The following is a 20,077-nucleotide window of genomic DNA, read 5'->3' as shown; positions in this document are numbered from 1 at the left end:
GCTGCATGTGAAAGAAACCTCAGCTGAACCCTATTAATATGCCCAGGAAGATAGATACTAGAGGTAAGGACAGACTCATGGGTAGTGAGTACAGAGTAATTCTCAAAATTACTAATAACCTTAGAGATTTATTTGCACCAGTGCCATTACATGAAGTGAAGAAAGAATGCTAAAACCCATTCCATTCCTGCCACAGATGGTTGGAAATAAACTGGAAGCACTGCCATTAGGCCCTAACAAAGACAGACTTCCTAGTTAGACAGGCATCACTCCAGAAAGGTGCCACAACAAAATTCAAAAATAAGCTGCTACAGCACTAAGATTTCCTACTATGTGAAAACATCTTTTATTTCCTAGAACTCACCACTAACAACTAGCCCTCAAATACTATAAAATACAAAATCAATAAAACTAAACTTTTCCTTTTACACCCGCCTGACCTTAAACAATTAAACAGAGGCAAACACCATCTGACAGAACTTTGATGTTTGAATGAAATGAAATGGAACCTTTGTTGATTCTTTCATCATAGATGGTAATCTGAGACAGAAATTGAATTACAGTAAGTCTCCTTTCTTGGGGGTGGTAGAGGATGTTGGAGCTGAGGGTATAGAAACAGGGAGTTACTAGCTATGTCCATATAAGATTCAGACATATTTTGGAATGTCCAGTGAACTAACAGAACAAATCAACCAGAAGGTAAATGCAAAAAGTAATCCTATGGGAAGCAGCTAATCATGATAACCCACATCCAGTAAGAAAATCTTACGGTCAAAAGAGTGGCAGTGCTTACTACTTCATAGTCTTTTCTGCTGACTGAATTTGCCTTGTACAACACAATCCCCCAATGGATTTATGCCTGTGTTCTGTGGAGTGCAAAAAGACTATGATAGAAATCTAAAAGACCCATTTCATTAAAACACTGGTGAAAAGCAGTGCTACTTTTAGCCCCTTCTAGCTATTAGAGTGTAACATAGAACAGCATTATCGCCTGACTTCACCTCAGCTCACCATGCAGCTTTCACTGTGATGGAGTACACGGGCAGAAATGCTCAGCAGAGAGCACCATCCGGCAAGAGACTAAAGTGCCTGGGGCAGCAGAAGCTGTCTCAGTGGAAACAGACTTGTTCAGGAGCATGGTTGAGACAGCCCTTCTAGAAGCTTCTGGGAAGGAGAACTTTGAAGAAGGTTTGAGTTCCACCACATCAACAGGAGGAGACAATATACATTATGACCAACCTAGATAGCATATTGAAAAGCAGAGACATTACTTTGCCAACAAAGGTCTGTCTAGTCAGGGCTATGGTTTTTCCCATGCTCACGTATGGATGTGAGAGTTGGACTGTGAAGAAAGCTGAGCTCTGAAGAATTGACGCTTTTGAACTGTGATGTTGGAGAAGACTCATGAGAGTCCCTTGGACTGCAAGGAGATCCAACCAGTCCATTCTGAAGGAGATCAGCCCTGGGATTTCTTTGGAAAGAATTATGCTAAAGATGAAACTCCAGTACTTTGGCCACCTCATGCGAAGAGCTGACTCATTGGAAAAGACTCTGATGCTGGGAGGGGTTGGGGGCAGGAGGAGAAGGGGATGTCCGAGGATGAGATAGCTGGATGACATCACCAATTCGATGGACGTGCGTTTGAGTGAACTCCGGGAGTTGGTGATGGACACGGAGGCCTGGCATGATGCGATTCATGTGGTCACAAAGAGTCGGACACGACTGAGCGACTGAACTGAACTGAACATAACTGTGATGATAATTAGTACCCACAATCCAATGAAGCCTGGGAAAACTTGTTACATAAATAAAAAGGATTGATCCTTATTTCCACTAGGAATATTTCCAACACTGTAAGTCATCTTGCTGTGCTTAGCTAATTGGTATACAGATTCCTTCTAACAAACTACAATGCAAAGAGCAGAGAAGTATTTCCCTTCTTCACTAGGGATGCTTAGCTTGAATACACTATGTAGTTATAATACTCTATAAAGCACCAAATTAAAGCAACATGATGATATTATTATAAATAGGTTGATATATGATTCCCAAGCCCAGATCCTTGTCCATCCTAGAAGGAACAGAGCTATAAATAAAAATTAAAAGGGCTATCCCACCAATCTCTCTAATGCATAGAGCTTACACCACTCTAGCACATCTGAATGTAACATAAAAGGAAATAAAAGTAGTCAGACCATCCAAAGGCTTTGGGTCTAGCGTGCAGAGACAAATACCATAACACCTAGCAGAATAGCACAGAAAAATAGCACAGCCTGACATGACCAACAGAGTAGCAGATGGTAAAAGAGGAGTCCTGGAAGAAACCATGTTATCCACTAGAGTAGCTACAAAGCAGCCTGTTCCTTTGGGTCAGTGGCAACTCTGAAGACTGCTGCACCCCAGAGGGCTTCAGAAAGGAAAGAGTGCTGAGCCATCAACACTTTTTTTTGCTAAGATATGTTCTAGACCACCTTTCAAATGAAATTACTTAATAGAGGCATGGATTTTAAAGTACATATACAGTTTTGATGTCAGAAAGAAAGTTTTCTCATTTGTGTTGTACTTTATTTTTACTTTGAAATAAAGCAATATTTCCTAATTGTGAAGATTTTAGGCATAATAAGTAATAAAATAAATGTAAAACTCTCTTTTAATATAATATAGCCGGTTAGATATGCCAGATATTTTCTATCTTTCAGGCAGGAACATATCTATTGATTTGCTATAGCTTATAGATTTAAAAAATAAAACTCGTATTTTAACACAGAGTATTTTGACAAACCATCCTTAACATTATATTTTTATAGCCTAAAAAATTTGAGGCTATAAAATTTGGTAGCCGAAGAATTGATGCTTTTGAACTGCGGTGTTGGAGAAGACTCTTGAGAGTCCCTTGGACTGCAAGGAGATCCAACTAGTCCATCCTAAAGGAAATCAGTCCTGAATATTCATTGGAAGGACTGATGCTGAAGCCAAAACTCCAATACTTTGGCCACCTGCTGGGAAGAACTGGCTCATTGGAAAAGACTCTGATGCTAGGAAAGATTGAAGGGGGGAGGAAAAGGGGATGACGGAGGATGAGATAATTGGATGGCACCACCGACTCAATGGACAAGAGTTTGAATAAACGCCGGGAGTTGGTGATGGACAGGGAGGCCTGGCATGCTGCAGTCCATAGGGTTGCAAAGAGTTGGACACGACTGAGCAACTGAACTGAACTGAAAAATATGTTAGTTTTATAGTAACTGCTTCAACATAACATTTCAGGAGAAACTATATTCAAGTAGAAATAGGTCCAAGAAGCCTTCTTCAGGTTAATCATTGGGATTTTGCAGGTTAACTGTTTAAGAATTCTTAAAACTAACCCAACAGAAGGAAAGATTATGCACACACAAACATACTTAAACACACACACACCATTCAAGACACCAGCAAAATCCTTTTCCTGTGTATACACTGAAATTTATTTCATTTAAACCACGTGAACTACTTAATTCACTAAACCTTTGCAGTTCTCCCGTAAATGTTCAATTGGAAAATTAATTTAAGAGTCTTTTTAAAATACAAACAGAAAATAAAGAATAAATTGACATACTCTTAGTTCTATATCACATTCTCTTTATGTCAAGATGTGTTGACAACACCGTCCTTCAAGGACATTGTTAACTTGTAAAATCATTAGCAAATAAAATATGACTTAATTGAAGCAAACTCAGCAAGGAGCTCCATTATTTTAAGTGAATGATGTAATATAACTTGAAGAATTACTAACTGCCACTTTCACTGACAGTGAAATAAATGAAGGGGCTATGAAATTTTCTCCTCATGTCTTTCCCATAATTAAGTGAAGAAAGAGAATTTGTGAAGAATTACAAGTCCCAGGGTGCAGCAGTTCAAACACTAATAGACTGCACTCCAGTGTGGCAGCACACAGGTAGTTCCCAACATGTTATTATTAGCAAGCATGTCAGTGTCATCGTTTCAGCTGCAAAACCCTGCTTGCAAAATCCACCTCTGAAAAGCAAATTTCCAATGGTTCCCTGGGCTCTTCTTTTTAAAAAGGGAAAGAAGTCAAATTTTAGAATTCAAAATGTTATACAAAATAACTTATACAGAATTTCCCTTTATAGATTAAATATAGCTGAAAATTATTTGGTGGCTTGAGTCTTACATAGCTTTTAACTTTACAGGTGCTTCCATAGTTAAGGTATATAAAATAAAACATCTACCTTCGGCAGATGTTATTTCAATGACTCAGTGGGTGAATAATCACAATAATACCTATCTCTTGGATTATTTTCTCAATTTTCTATTAATATTTACATCTGGAAACTGGGCCCACATATAGCATAAGCTCACAAAGCAGCTAAAGAGATACACAGAATTATCAGAAATTTGGGTAATACTTGAATTAACATTACTACAGTATCAATTTGAAAATAGTCTGTGAGGCACGTATTTCTTTTTTTTTTTTTTTTTTTTTTTTTCAGGAATAAACAAGAAATTTAAGCCTCTAGCTACTAAGCTACTCCAGCTATGCTTAACAATTATGTCTTTAATTTATATGTAAATCTATGTTTCTACAAACATGTTTTCTTAAATTCAATCTAGATTTTTTACTCTAATAAATACAAGTTGAACTGACTCAGTAATTACTAAGACACGGCATCAGATAAATTGGACCTATTAAAATTATAATTTTTCTTATTTTTCTCTTCTATAAATAAGAATTTAACCAAAAAGAAATCAAAAATTATATGTTAGTGTTTATTCACATGTGAAAAAGCTTTTATACCTCCAGGAAAGCGTGGAGGCATTATTCAAGCCTTTTAACAGATGATATATTATTCTGAAACAAAGAAATAGCATATATAAAAAATACAATTTTAAAACAAGAATAACATTTTGAGATTTAAGACTAGAGAACTGTTTAAGCTAAGACCAAGGATCAATGACTATTGTGAAAAAGAAATATTATTGATAGTTCCAATGTATTAGATCAGTGTTTTCTCCCAGGATACATTAGATAAGGAAACATCATAAAGAGCTTAAGAAACTTGGTCAAAGACAAGTAACTATTAAGCAGAAAAACAAAGAAAGAAACCCAGGCAGTCCAGTTCCATCACACTACGTTTCTTCATTGTCCTTTACCTTGGACAGAATATACTTATATCAGACCACAGGACTGCCATTCATTCCAGTGCGATTTTTACAGAACTATCTCCACTGTTCTTCTAAGCATATCTTACTCAAATATGTAAGATAACAGCACTATCTGTTGATGAAAACTATTTTTGTATGACTGATAGGATGATAGGCCAGTCAAGGCCTGGAAAACCAGGTATGGCATAGAGAGGGGGCTGCAAAATAATCTTGGGACAAAAAGGCCACATAGCCACAAAGAAATGGGGATTCAGGGTGCGAACAGGAGATGTATCTATAACCTCAAAATCCTTACTCTCCATTTTACCAGAGGTAAGTTGGTTCTTCATAAGTTTTACGGAGCAATCTATCAGGTCTTAGAATATCTGTATTTGAACGTATAATATATCTCTATTATGTTTCATGACAGAAATTTTCAAAAAAGGAGAATTATAAATCAAAAATAAAATTATACTAGTTTATCTATTTACCTTTACCTTTGTATTTTAATTCTTTAATAGAATTTGAGCTATTATCTAATAAACTTTCATTTCATCCTGAGGACCTTCAGTACTAGAAATAAAGTCTATAGGTTTCTGTTTACCTGGGAATCTTAATTTTGCTTTCATTTTCAAAGAATTTTTCTGCTGACTACAGAATTGTTGATTAACAATGATTTTTATTTCAGCACTTTGAATATATCACTTCATTGCCTTCCAGACTCCATTTTCTCTGATAAGTAAGCTGTTAGTCTTCTTAGGGATTCCTTGCCATGTCTCTTGCTTCTTTCAAGATTTCTCTTTGTCTTTGGTATTCAACATTTTGTGTTATATCGAGCTGTGCATCTCTTTGAATTTACACTATTTGCAACTCATTGAGCTTCCTGTATGTGTAGATTATTTTTCATCAAATTTGGGATGTTTCCAAGTTATTATTTCTTCAAATATTCTCTCTGCCCTTTTTCCTTCTTTGACTCTGACCATGCTTATGTTGGTATGTTTGATGTTTGATGTGCTCAGCTGCTCAGTTGTGTCTAACTTTTTGCAATACCATGGACTGTAGCCCACCAGGCTCCAATGTACATGGAATTTTCCAGGCAAGAATATGTAGTGAGTTGCCATTTCCCACTCCAGGGGATCTTCCCGACCCAGGGACTGAACTAACGTCTCTTGTGTCTCTGGCATTGGCAGGCAGATGCTTTACCACTGCACCCCTGGGAAGCCCAAGTCCTTTACTTATTTGATTGTATTTAAATTAGTTGATACAAAGACTTTATCTAATAACTCCAACATCCTGGCTTCCTCAAGAACAGTTTCTAATGATTGCTTCTTTTCCTGCATACGCATCACATGTTCTTTGTATGTCTGATAATTATGTTGTAAACCAGACATCTGAGATAATTCAATGAGGAAACTCAAAAATCAGAATCTCCCTCCTGCCCCTAATTCTGTTTTTGTTTGTTTTGTTCTATGATTTTCCTGAACTAATCCTCTAAATTCTGTATTCTCTGTCATGTGTGTTCACTAAAGTCTCTGTCTGGTTAGCTAACTGGTTGGGTAATGGCTGGACAGGGGTTTTTAATGCCCTTCCAGTAAGTCTCCAACCTTTGCAGACATGCACTGTGCATGTATTGAAACACATCTTCAACATTCAAGTTGGCAGTTTATAAGTCTGTCTGAGCTTTCACTTCCCACTTGTATAGAACCACATGGTCACATAGAGGTAAGAACTTTGTACCTTCTCAAGTCTGAAAATGGTTTTCAATCCTGAAATCATTTTCAGTGTTTTACAACTTTAAGCAAATGAGTAACTATACTGAGAACACTGTGAGCCAGGTTATGTGAGAGAAGGGAGCTCAAATATGGCAAAGGAAAATACTGGAATAAACATGTGGCATTGAACTGGAATCAGAGAGATCAATATAAGCTCAAAGTTTTTAACAAGTAACAAAAAGTATAGATTTATAACTCTGTCCATTGAGATGGCCTAGAAGGGATGATATCCTAAACATACCTGCTGCTGCTGCTAAGTCGCTTCAGTCGTGTCTGACTCTGTGCGACCCCATAGACAGCAGCCCACCAGGCTCCCTCATCCCTGGGATTCTCCAGGCAAGAACACTAGTGTACTGATATTGTTTTGAAACATTATTCTCTACTAAAAAAGTAGGGCTCCTTGAGGAAATGACTGATTTGAACAACTGGAGCAGGGAAAAAACAAAATGGGTCTGGTGCATTTTATTGTGCCATAAAATAATGCTCAATGAATGTCAAAAACACAATAAGCAGATTTAAAGAGCTCCCAAGGGTCAAACATTAGATAATTTTAACTTCAAAATAAAAAGTGAGAGTAGTAAATTATAACCTTTAGAGTAAAACAGGAATTTAAGAACCCACACTGATATAAATACATAAATGAGAAAGAACATAAAGCTATTCTTTAAAATGCCAACAAAAAATGTTAAAAGAAAACATAAAATTAGAAAACCATAATTTAATAAACATCACAATAAAACTGGATTCAGGCATCATCAATGGATGTTAAATAGGTGAGAGTTTGATAAGGAAGAGCATATCTATTCATTCTTAAAGTAACTTCTCCAAAATATTTTAAAATAGTAACTTTTAAAAATTTTTTAAAATAGTAATTTTACAATAGATAAAACTGGAAGACATCCCCTCAAGTTGACATCACCAATTACCAGATAAGTAAACATCTTGTCCCTCTTTATGTGACACACTGATACATCACTTTCATTCCAGCCAAAAAGATAAACTTTTCCTAAGCATGATAAAACATACACAAATCCAAAATGGAAACATATTCTACAAAATAAACACTCCATACTCAAAAAGTCAAGACTACAAAACACAAAAAAAGATTGAAGAACTGTTCCCAATTAAAGGAATCTAAGGAGACACAATTAAATGTGGCTTATAATACGAGATTGACTCTAGACCAAAACTCATTTTTAAAAAATATCATTGAGATAATTAGCAATACTTTAAAAATATCTATAGATTATATGATAGCACCATATGAATGAAATTTTTCTGATTTTGATCATCATTGTGTTCATAATAGAGATTGTTGTTCTACATTAACGTATTTAGGTATAAAGGGGCATCATGTTTGAAATGCAGTACTCTCAAATTGCTTAATAAGGATAGAAATAAATATGGAGGAAATGACAAAGCAAATGTAATAAAGTGTTAACTGCAGGATCTAAGTGAAAAGTATATAGCAATTACTTGTATTATTCTTGTTACTTTTCTCCCAATCTTAAATTTTTTCAACATATAAATTTTTTTAAGAAAAGAAATTCACTAACTGGAAACAATGAATAAATTAGATAAAATATACTGATATAGTTAAGTCTAGAAAATATAGCATTAAGTGAAATAGGAAGCAATCTACATACCAGATGATACCATTTACTTAAATGTTTTAAATCACATAACAATATTTGTTACTTAAATGTAGTAAAGATTCAAAACATGGTCCACTGGAGAAAGGAATGGCAAACCACTTCAGTATTCTTGCCTCAAACCCCATGAACAGTATGAAAAGGCAAAAAGATAGGACACTGAAAGATGAACTCCCCAGGTCGATAGGTGCCCTATATGCTACTGGAGATGAGTGGAGAAATAATTCCAGAAAGAATGAAGAGAAGGAGCCAAAGAAACACAACACCCCGTTGTGGATGTGACTGATGATAGAAGTAAAGTCAGATGCTGAAAAGAGCAATACTGCTTAAGAACCTGGAATGTTAGGTCCATGAATCAAGGCAAATTGGAAGTGGTCAAACAGGAGATGGCAAGAGTGAACATCAACATTTTAGGAATCAGTAAACTAAAATGGACTGGAATGGGTGAATTTAACTCAGATGACCACTATATCTACTATGGTGGGCAAGAATCCCTTAGAAGAAATGGAGTAGCCATCATAGTCAACAAAAGAATCCAAAATGCAGTACTTGGATGCAGTCTCAAAAATGACAGAATGATCTTTGTTCATTTCCAAGGCAAACCATTCAATAGCACAGTAATCCAAGTCTATGCCCCAACCACTAATGCTGAAGTAGTTGAAGTTGAACGGTTCTATGAAGACCTATAAGACCTTCTAGAATCAACACCCAAAATAGATGTCCTTTTCGTTACAGAGGACTGCAATGCAAAAGGAGGAAGTCAAGAAAACCTGGAGAAACAGGCAAGTTTTGCCTTGGAGTACAGAATGAAGCAGGGCAAGGCTAATAAGAGTTTTGCCAAGAGAACACACTGGTCATAGGAAACACCCACTTTGAACAACACAAGAGAACACTCTACACATGGATATCATCAGATGGTCAGTACCAAAATGAGATGGATTATCTTTGCAACCAAAGATGAAGAAGCTCTCTACAGTCAGCAAAAATAAGTCCAGGATTGACTGTGGCTCAGATCATGGACTCCTATTGCCAAATTCAGACTTAAATTGAAAAAAGTAGGGAAAATCACTAGACCACTCAAAATGAAGTCGCTCAGTCGTGTCCAACTCTTTGCGACCCCATGGACTGTAGCCTACGAGGCTCCCCCATCCATGGAATTTTCCAGGCAAGAGTACTGGAGTGGGTTGCCATTTCCTTCTCCAGGGATCTTCCCGGGATTGAACCCAGGTCTCCTGCACTGCAAGCAGACGCTTTACCATCTGAGCCACCATTCAAGCATGACCTATATAAAATCCTTTACAGTTATACAGTGGAAGTGACAAATAGATTCAAGGGATTAAAGCTGATAGAGTGCCTGAAGAACTATGGACAGAGGTTCCTGACATTATACAGGAAGCAGTGATCAAGACCATCCCAAGAAAAAGAAATACAAAAAAGCAAAATGGTAGTCTGAGGAGACCTTACAAATAGCTGTAAAAAGAAAAGTGAAAGGCAAAGGAGAAAAGGAAAGATATACCCATTTAAATGCAGAGTTCCAAAGAACAACAAGGAGAGATAAGAAAGCCTTCCTCAGTGATTAATGCAAAAAAAAAAATAGAGGAAAACAACAGAATGGGAAAGACAAGAGATCTCTTCAAGAAAATTAAAGATACCAAGGGAACATTTCACACAAATATGGGCTCAATAAAAGACTGAAATGGTATAGACCTAACAGAAGCAGAAGATATTAAGAAGTGGCAAGAATACACAGAACTATACAAAAAAGATCTTCATGACCCAGATAACCATGATGGTGTGATCACTCACCTAGAGCTAAACATCCTGGAATGTGAAGTCAAGTGGGCCTAAGGAGGCATCACTATGAACAAAGCTAGTGGAGGTGATGGAATTCCACTTGAGCTATTTCAAATCCTGAAAGACGTTGCTGTGAAAGTACTGCACTCAGTATGCCAACAAATTTGGAAAACTCAACAGTGGCCACTGGAAAAGATCAGTTTTCATTCCAATCTCAAAGAAAGGCATTGCCAAAGAATGCTCAAACTACCACACAATGGCACTCATCTCACACACTAGTAAAGTAACGTTCACTATTCTACAAGCCAGGCTTCAGCAATATGTGAACCATGAACTTCCAGATGTTCAAGCTGGTTTTAGAAAAGGCAGAGGAACCAGAGATCAAATTGCCAACATCCGCTGGATCATCAAAAAAGCAAGAGAGTTCCAGAAAAACATCTACTTCTGCTTTATTGACAACGCCAAAGTCTTTGACTGTGTGGATCACAACAAACTGTGGAAAATTCTTCAATAGATGGAAATACCAGACCACTTGACCTCCCTCAGATAAATCTGCATGCAGGTCAAAAAGTAACAGTTAGAACTGGACATGGAACAACAGACTGGTTCCAAATTGGGAAAGGAGTATGTCAAGGCTGTATATTGTCACCCTGCTTATTTAACTTATATGCAGAGTACATCACACTAAATGCTGGGCTGGATGAAGCACAAGCTGGAATCAAGATTGCTGGGAGAAATATCAATAACCTCAGATATGCAGATGACACCACCCTTATGGCAGAAAGTGAAGAACTAAACAGCCTCTTGATGAAAGTGAAAGAGGAGAGTGAAAAAGTTGGCTTAAAACTCAACATTCAGAAAACTAAGATCTGGTCCCATCACTTCATGGCAAATAGGGAAAAAATGGAAACAGTGACAGACTTTATTTTCTGGAGCTCCAAAATCACTGCAGATGGCGACTGCAGCCATGAAATTAAAAGACGCTTCTTCCTGGGAAGAAAAGTTATGACCAACGTAGACAGGGAGAAGGCAATGGCACACCACTCCAGCACTCTTGCCTGCAAAATCCCATGGACGGAGGAGCCTGGTAGACTGCAGTCCACGGGGTCGCGAAGAGTCGGACACGACTGAGCGACTTCACTTTGACTTTTCACTTTCATGCATTGGAGAAGGAAATGGCAACCCACTCCAGTATTCTTGCCTAGAGAATCCCAGGGATGGGGGAGCCTGGTGGGCTGCCGTCTATGGGGTCACACAGAGTCAGACACGACTAAATGACTTAGCAGCAGCAGCAACCTAGACAGCATATTAAAAAGCAGAGATATTACTTTGCCAACAAAGGTCCATCTAGACAAAGTTTTGATTTTTCCAGTGGTCATGTATGGATGTGAGTTGGACTATAAAGAAAGCTGGGCACTGAAGAATTGATGCTTTTGAACTATGGTGTTGGAGAGGACTCTTGAGAGTCCCTTGGACTGCAAGGAGATCCAACCAGTCCACCCTAAAGGAAATCAGTCCTGAATATTTATTGGAAGGACTGATGCTGAAGCTGAAACACTAATACTTTGGCTACCTGATACGAAGAACTAACTCATCTGAAAAGACCCTGATGCTGGGAATGATTAAAGGTGGAAAGAAAAGGGGACAACAGAGGATGAGATGGTTTGATGGCATCACTGACTCGATGGACATGAGTTTAGTAAGCTCTAGGAGTTGGTAATGGACAGGGAGGCCTGGCATACTGCAGTCCATGGGGTTGCAAAGAGTTGGACATGACTGAGCAACTGAACTGAACTGAACTAAAAGATTCACTGTTTACTTTTGCAAAGAGAGACAAAAGGAGGGAGGGAACTTGGGCAGGGTAATAATTGTAATAAATTTTTTTTTTTTAATATGGGCTTCCCTGGTGGCTCAGACAGTAAAGAATCCACCTGCAATGTGGGAGACCTGGGTTCCATCCCTGGTTTGGGAAGATCCCCTGGAGGATGGCATGGCAACCCACTCCAGTATTCTTGCCTGGATAATCCCCATGGACAGAGGAACCTGGTGGGCTACCGTCCATGGGATCATAAAGAGTTGGACACAACTGAGCTGCCAAGTACACATTTTAAAATATAGCTAATTGAAGTGTAATAAAATTTTATTATGTATTATATGTGATGGTGGGTACATGGTTAATCTGTTTTTATGTTTTTACTAGTCAGTGTGCAATTATATAAATTACAATAAAAATACTTTAGTAATAAAAACAACAATTCAAAGTATCTAACACTCCAAAATGCCCCAGTATACCTGTTACCAAAAATCAAATGGTTTCAGAAGGTGCTTAAGTCTATCCCCAAAAATGGAAACATGTTTAAACATTAGAGAGTACTGGGAATAAAAGCTAAGCCAAATTCTGAGTATACCTCTTCTTTGCCCAAGATGTCTCTTCAGCCTCTCCTTAACTCTACCCTAAATTTGCCATTTTCCTCACTAGGATTACTTCTTACAGATCCCATAAAAGTATAAAAATACAAAAGATTCAAAGCACAATGTGCTTCAGTCTTGTAATGAAGTAAAACCAGACATATCTATATTCATGGATAGCTCATACATTTCAACTGACTGAATGAAGTCTTTGCTCATTTGAAATTTAAAACCTGGATAAGATGGATCTGCTATATTATGTTTGATATTTTAAATCAGAGAGAGACTCCTTATCTTTTTTAATGATCACTTATGAAATAAATAATGCTTATTAGACTCAAATTCTGTCATAGGACTTCCCTGGTAGTCCAGTGGCTAAGACTCCACAGCCCCAGTGTAGGGGGCCTCAGGACAATCCCTGGTCAGGTAACTAGATCCCACGTGACACAAATAAAGATCCCACATGCCACAACATGGTACAGACAAATAAATATTTTTACAAAACAAATTACTTTATAAATAAAATGCTTTTTCCCTTTCAAATTCAGGAAAAGAATATCTATGTATTGCATGTGCTTATACAATGCAACAGAAGACTTTTAGTAAAGTTAAACCTAATTCTTCTTTTTCTGGAATATAGCTAGACTATATTTCCCAGACTCCTTGGCAGTTTATATTATACCTTTATATTATGAGGTATATAAACATAATATAAAGTTCAGTGTGCCTTGAACTCCCAGGCCTAGCCTAAAAAAAAAAAAAAAAAAAAAAAAAACTACTAGCAGTTCTTTGTCCTCTTTCCCTTCTACAGGACGGATACATATGACAGCAAGACCCTTGGAGATGACAGTAACATGAACGGAATAAGCCTGTGTTCCTGAATCTATACATAGAGGAAAGTCTCTTATCAACAAGAAATGGCCATTTGAATAAGAAAAAAAAGAATTTCTGCTGCACTAAGCCAGTGAGATTTGGGGGTCTATTCGTTATGCAGTTAGTGTTACCTTAACTAAAACATGCAAAATCATAAATGGTCTTCTAACTGTCAATGTGAAATGTATTATACTTACAATTTGAGGCTTATAGTATGCTGGACCTAGTGTGCTGTCACTGGGAGGTGGTAAATGCTTTACGATACTGTCATCCTCATTAACATCATAACCATATGACCGTCCAAAAGGAATGGAAGGAACATAAACACTTCTGGAAACTGTAAGTGCCCTTGACATTTTCTGTTAAAAAAAAAATTATACTATTTACTCAAAGACAAGAGAAGGAATGAATAATAAAATATTGAAATTACAAAAGATAACTGTTTAATATTGACTTCATGAGTTTTACAATATAAATCAAAAATGTTTGTAAAAGTAATTTAAAAGAATGAATTCAAGTTTATATTACTTCATAATATAAACCAAGATTTAATCAAACTATTACTAAATAGTAACAAAAACCATAATACAAACCAAACTACTGTTTAAGCCAGTATTAGAGGTAAGGAATCCCTCTCACTTGGCTCAGTTTTTTATCTTGCTTAGTAAAGCAAGTATTAGTGATTTCAAAAATGGGCATTCATTCCTACAGTCACATCAACAATCAGCAATTCCAAGTGGACTTGTGCTATGCAATCATAGTATCTGCCAGGCCAAAACAAACTTTACATTTTTCTGTAACATTTCCTGGCTTTATTCCTTCCCAGCTCCTGATTTATCTTCATCTTATCAGTGCCCTGTATAAAAATTCTAATTTTGCAGACTATTTAGCAATGAAAATATCTGATATAATGTTAAATGGAAATCAAAAATATAAATTAAAATTAAATCTTTGACTATAGCTTTTTAAATTATATAATATTATATGTCAGTGCATAAAGTCATATGGCTCCCCAGACGGCTCAGTGATAGCAGACTTGCCAATGAAGGAGATGGGGGTTCAATCCCTGGGTGAGGAAGATCCCCTGGAGAAGGAAATGGCAACACTTTCCAGGATTCCTGCCTGGAAAATCCCATGAACAGAGGAACCTGGAAGACTACATACAGTTCATGGGGCCACAAAAGAGTCAAACACGACTTAATGACTAAAGAACAGCTACAATAAAGTCATATATATACAGTTTAACACTAAAAAAATTAACAGAATTATCAGTGTTAAGAGTCAGAAGTTTTCAGGTGATTATCTGTTTTTTCAGAATTTCCTTTAATGTAAACTATTTTATAATTTAAATAAAAACAAGAAGGAGTAACATATATTAGAAATATTAGTATAAATATAGGGCTTCTCTGGTGGCTCAGATGGTAAAGTTCGATCCCTGCATCGGGAAGATCCCCTGGAGGAAGGAATGGCAGCCCGCTCCAGTATTCTTGCCTGGAGAATTCTATGGACAGAGGAACCTGGCGGGCTACAGTCCATGAGGTCACGAAGAGTCAGACAAGGCTGAGCGACTAACACACACACACACCTGGCATAAGAATATCAAATAAAATACTGGCACTTAAATTATTTAGTCATCTAAAAATTTACTTATTAAGAACATACTGATCCTCTGGAGAGTATATTGCAATCTTATGCTTCAAAACAAACCTCTGCAACAAACCATCTCCAAACTATGCTTTCCCATAATACATCAGTCTTCCTTTAAATTCCTATGGCACTTAATCACATGACCATTCACTTAGCATCTGTCATATTTCATCTTACATTATTAATGATCTATATATATATCTTACCTAAATTTTAAGCTTATTTATTTCAGGAGTCATGTTTCAATTTTCACTATATTATTAACAGTACTTAACACACAGTTTCCCCTATATACAGATGTAAATCACTATGGCAACTCTTTTACTTTCTGTTCACCTCAGACAGTGGAAGAGATTACACTTTTATCAAAAGCAAAAATGAAGTCAAATGTTAATACAGGTAAAAAACTAAAATTTGTAAACAGAGTATTCATTTAATTATGAACTAAAATATGGATACTAATAAACCAGATAATTTTTACCATAAGGTTTTTTACATGTACTTATCACATAAAACATTATACCATTTCTACATTATTTTAACTTTAAAAAAAAGTCATTAGGAACAGAAATCAAAATAGTAACATACTGACTGAAGACGCTCTTTAGCCTCCAGAGTTTTCCTGTTCACGACAGCCAATGTTCCAGGATAAGATTGATCATAGCTTGCTGGCCCTGGACCATCTGAAATAAACTTCTTGAAACGCTTTTCTCGGTTTTGTAGACTTTGGCCTCCTTTTATATTACACTAAATTGGACAGGAAAAACATGAATTAAAAGAAACACTTTTAAATCAATATCTATTTGATAAATATTACATATGAACATTAATAGTTTTAAAACTCAGCCTGAGAAAGTTAAGGCTCTTGACTGAAGACATTCTCTAATGAGAGACATTACTAAGAAAGGATGACAATACAGCTGTCAGTTTTAATGCCAAACTCAAACTAAAATTTGCTATACTTTGAACACTCAAAAAGAACACAGCACTCAGTTTTAAAACAGAAATCAAAGATAAAGGAATCTCCAAATCTACGGAGCAAGAATAAAGAGTGCATGTTTGTTTATAGGTCTCTGGAGAATTTATACCTCTGAAATGAGATTAAATGCTCATACTGCAGGGGGAAAGAAAGCCTTCCAATCTTGTTTAGGATTAATTATTTTCATGAATAACACTTTGGACATTTCCAGGGATGTTTATGCAGTTTTACTGGCAACAGCTTGGTTTTATGCTCAGATTAGTTGTAAACACTGTTTATTGCAGGGAGAGTCCTGGAAGGAATCTTCCGTGACTCTCCATGTCACATATCTGGATTCTCTAGAATCAGAAAGTTATCAACTGGCTAAAAGCCAGCTAATTCAAATAAAATTCTATCATACTAGTTTCAATAAACAGTCACAGTTCAGTCATTTCAAAGATGACTCATATTAATAGTTGTTGGCATCTGATTGATACGTTTTTTTAAATTATTAATTTACCAACAGACTTTTTCACGTGATGTGTTCATGTCAGTTGTTCACAATCACTATTGACTGACCATGTCTCTAGTTTGCACCTTATTAGGCTTTATTCCGGAGAAGGCAATGGCACCCCACTCCACTACTCTTGCCTGGAAAATCCCATGGACGGAGGAGCCTGGTAGGCTGCAGTCCATGGGGTCGCTAAGAGTCAGACATGGCTGAGCGACTTCACTTTCACTTTTTACTTTCATGCATTGGAGAATGAAATGGCAACCCACTCCAGTGTTCTTGCCTGGAGAATCCCAGGGACGGCGGAGCCTGGTGGGCTGCCATCTATGTGGTCGTACAGAGTCCGACAAGACTGAAGCAACTTAGCAGCAGCAGCAGCAGTCAAATTATTCTTAGATACTCAATTCACTACTTGATTACTGATTTAATAAGATCACAATTCCTATGTTTAGAGAATTTGGATCTACAATGGTAGACATTAATGATTTTGTAAAAAATCTAATAAGTTAAATTAAAAAATAAAATCATGTGAAGAGAAGATCTCCAAATTTTCATTCATTGACAGTCATTAGTATAGTCTCTAAGATCTGACATTTCAACTGAATTTGAATTTATATTGAATACTTCAACAAAAGTTTAGATAGCTCTAATCTGATTTTTTTAACTGCATACAAATTAACCAGAATATGTTTCATATTATTCATAACTACCAATTCTACAAATTTTACAAATGTTTACAAAGGAAACTTCCATATGTCAGATAACTGAGTCAAAATCGTATTACCAAGTAATAATACATTTTATATAAACACCTGTGAGAAAGCGGCCTTAGTCTTTCTTGAGAACTGTGCTTTGTCTATGTGCTATGGTTATTTGATGAATTTTTATATTGTCAGCAATCTCTCAACACTATAGGAGGCACAGTCTTATCTAAAGTGTGAATCCATGCACTGTATCACATATGATAGCTTATCATTCAGCTCTAATGAGGTATATCTCTTCAAGCAAAAATAAAACCTAGATTTGGACATCCATTCCTAGGCCTGGTTAATGAAAATTAAGACATAAACTATATAGGCACAGGAAATAGAGCCCCATATCTTCTGTGTGTTTGTGTGTGTGTGTTAGTCACTCAATCACGTTCAACTCTTTGCAGCCCCATGGACTCTACACCACCAGACTCCTCTGTCCATGTGATTCTCCAGGCAAGAATATTGGAGTGGGTTGCCAGTTCCTTCTCCAGGGCTATTCTCATGTATGAAGGAACAAAATGGTATCTATCTTGCAGAAACAGGTCTTGATGCTAGAAGACAACCAGAAACCAGTGAAATTTGTAGTGAATTTTTGGAATGGGAACCATCCTAGGAAATGGGATATGAACAGAACAAAGTATGTGACTTAATAGGTTAATTATCAAAGGATCAGAAGTTTGCACTTTGTAAATTTGATTCTTCTGCTTCTTTTTTCTTAATTTTCTTTGCCTTCTTTTCTACAAAGCAAATGTCCTTTATGTTCTTTTCTACTTTTCTTTTCCTCTTGAACAAAATTAACATACTTCAGATATGCTAAAGGAAACTGCTTTGCCTATAACTGGCTAAGAGCTATAAAGGCAAAAATTATGCCCCACCTCCAACTTTAGAATAATGGTCACAACCATAGCCAAAGTGAAATGACCGTAAGAGGAAGAGAGAAACAGAGAAGACCAAATACGGGAAAAAAATTTCAACTCCTAAATCTTCTGCTTTCATAAAAGCTTCAAGTATTCTGCAAGTATTCTATTGCTACATTTAGCAGTGGAGGCAGGCCCTCACAAATACAACCCACATTTTGGGTTTTTTAACATTTCATTTGAAGTCTTCAAATGATATTTACTAACTGCCCATAGAAAGCAACATTTCAATCTATGCTTCCAAAAGAAAAGTATAAAAATAAATTACCAAATATATGCATTAATTTCCAGTAAGATTACCCCTTTATTATCTAATTTACATAACATGTAACCTATGTCACATTACAAACATGTTTCCTATTGTTTAAAATGAAATGACTTTTTTCAAATAGTATGATAAATTCACACTTCTTGAACTTCTAAAAGTTCTACAAGAATTTAACTTAAATCTCTAAAACTTAACATAAACTGTGTAAATAAGTAATAAATCATTTTTTAAAGCAAGGAAATCAATATTTTCCAGGCGTTTGTTTATAGTTTAAGGAGAAAAACAGAGAATACTGGAACTTTTTCTTAGATCATCCATTTCACAAAAAAGCACACTTCCTTATTTCTTACTCTTGGAATCCAAGAAATGTACACAATTGGGAATAAAATAAAATTTTACTTAAATTGTACTTTATATTATTTTACAAGAGAATTGACTAAAATCAGTATTAAAGTAACATTCCAACATCCTGATAACTATCACATTTGTCAAGTCTGAAACCTATATATTATGTATTTTTACTGTACTTCCCTCTTTGAATACTAGAATTACATATCAGGCTTAATGAGGGAAATACTGTCAGAACTAGCAAGCCCACAGACCCATGCTGGTCTGGTCTGTAAGCCAGGGAGAGGAGGCAGGAGTGACACGTCTAATGACTACATCTAATGTCCCACTATTTAATGTTTTGCTTTTTGTGCTCTAGGCTCTAGGTTTTTGGAAAATTTAAGAGGTCGTGGAAAAGCAAGACATGTTCCCTTGAACTGGAAGTTGAAACCACCAAGTGATCATTCAACGTTCTTTCCTACCAGGCAGAAAACAAAATTAGGAGGTTTGTGTATTGCCTGGGGAAATTAATTTTCTGTCCCAACTAGGACAGAAAACCAGGATGAATGAGTACCAGGAGTGTGGTAGGATGGAAGACGCGACACCCTGCAGAGCCTTCTGACTGTCGATGAAGATGCTAAGAGCAAGTTTATTTAAAGGACAAAAAGCAAGCCTAAGAACCAAGAACTCAGACACCTTAGATCTGAAGAGTCTATTCATCTCGCTAAGGCTTAGAACGCCACCAGATAAAGTTCGTGTTAAAGGAACATGGAGTGAGTAACAGAAAAATCTTAAGCTATAGCCTTTTGTTCAGTTACAGAAACAGAACAGGTCCTTACCTATATTTCCTTGCTTCATACGTCACTTTTTTTTTTTTCCCTCTATTTCTTTCCCCTTTCTATTGTAAAATGGCAACACTAATAATGGTTAAAATTTACTGAAGGCCGACCTTCAGTACTTTAAGGTACTATTCTAAATGCTTATTAATATATTTAATCCTTAGAAAAAAAAGCCTACCAAATTACTGCTGCTACTTAATAGATGAAGAAACAAAG

At 36.4% G+C, this 20,077-nt stretch overlaps 1 protein-coding gene across 1 annotated transcript in view; it reads right to left on the bottom strand.

Annotated features, from left to right (window-relative positions):
- The window catches only part of STPG2 (sperm tail PG-rich repeat containing 2), a 349,046-nt gene that overhangs the window by 313,752 nt on the left and 15,217 nt on the right, over positions 1-20,077 (bottom strand). The window contains exon 3 of the mRNA XM_040238384.1: positions 13,840-14,001. Coding sequence (XP_040094318.1) covers positions 13,840-14,001 — 162 coding nt within the window. The remainder of the gene's footprint in view (positions 1-13,839; positions 14,002-20,077) is intronic.

Source organism: Oryx dammah, unplaced genomic scaffold (genome assembly GCF_014754425.2).
Source record: "Oryx dammah isolate SB20612 unplaced genomic scaffold, SCBI_Odam_1.1 HiC_scaffold_3, whole genome shotgun sequence".
Classification (NCBI taxonomy): domain Eukaryota; kingdom Metazoa; phylum Chordata; class Mammalia; order Artiodactyla; family Bovidae; genus Oryx; species Oryx dammah.
The sequence above is the reverse complement of the archived record's forward strand: the minus strand, read 5'-3'. Positions and strand labels throughout refer to the sequence as shown.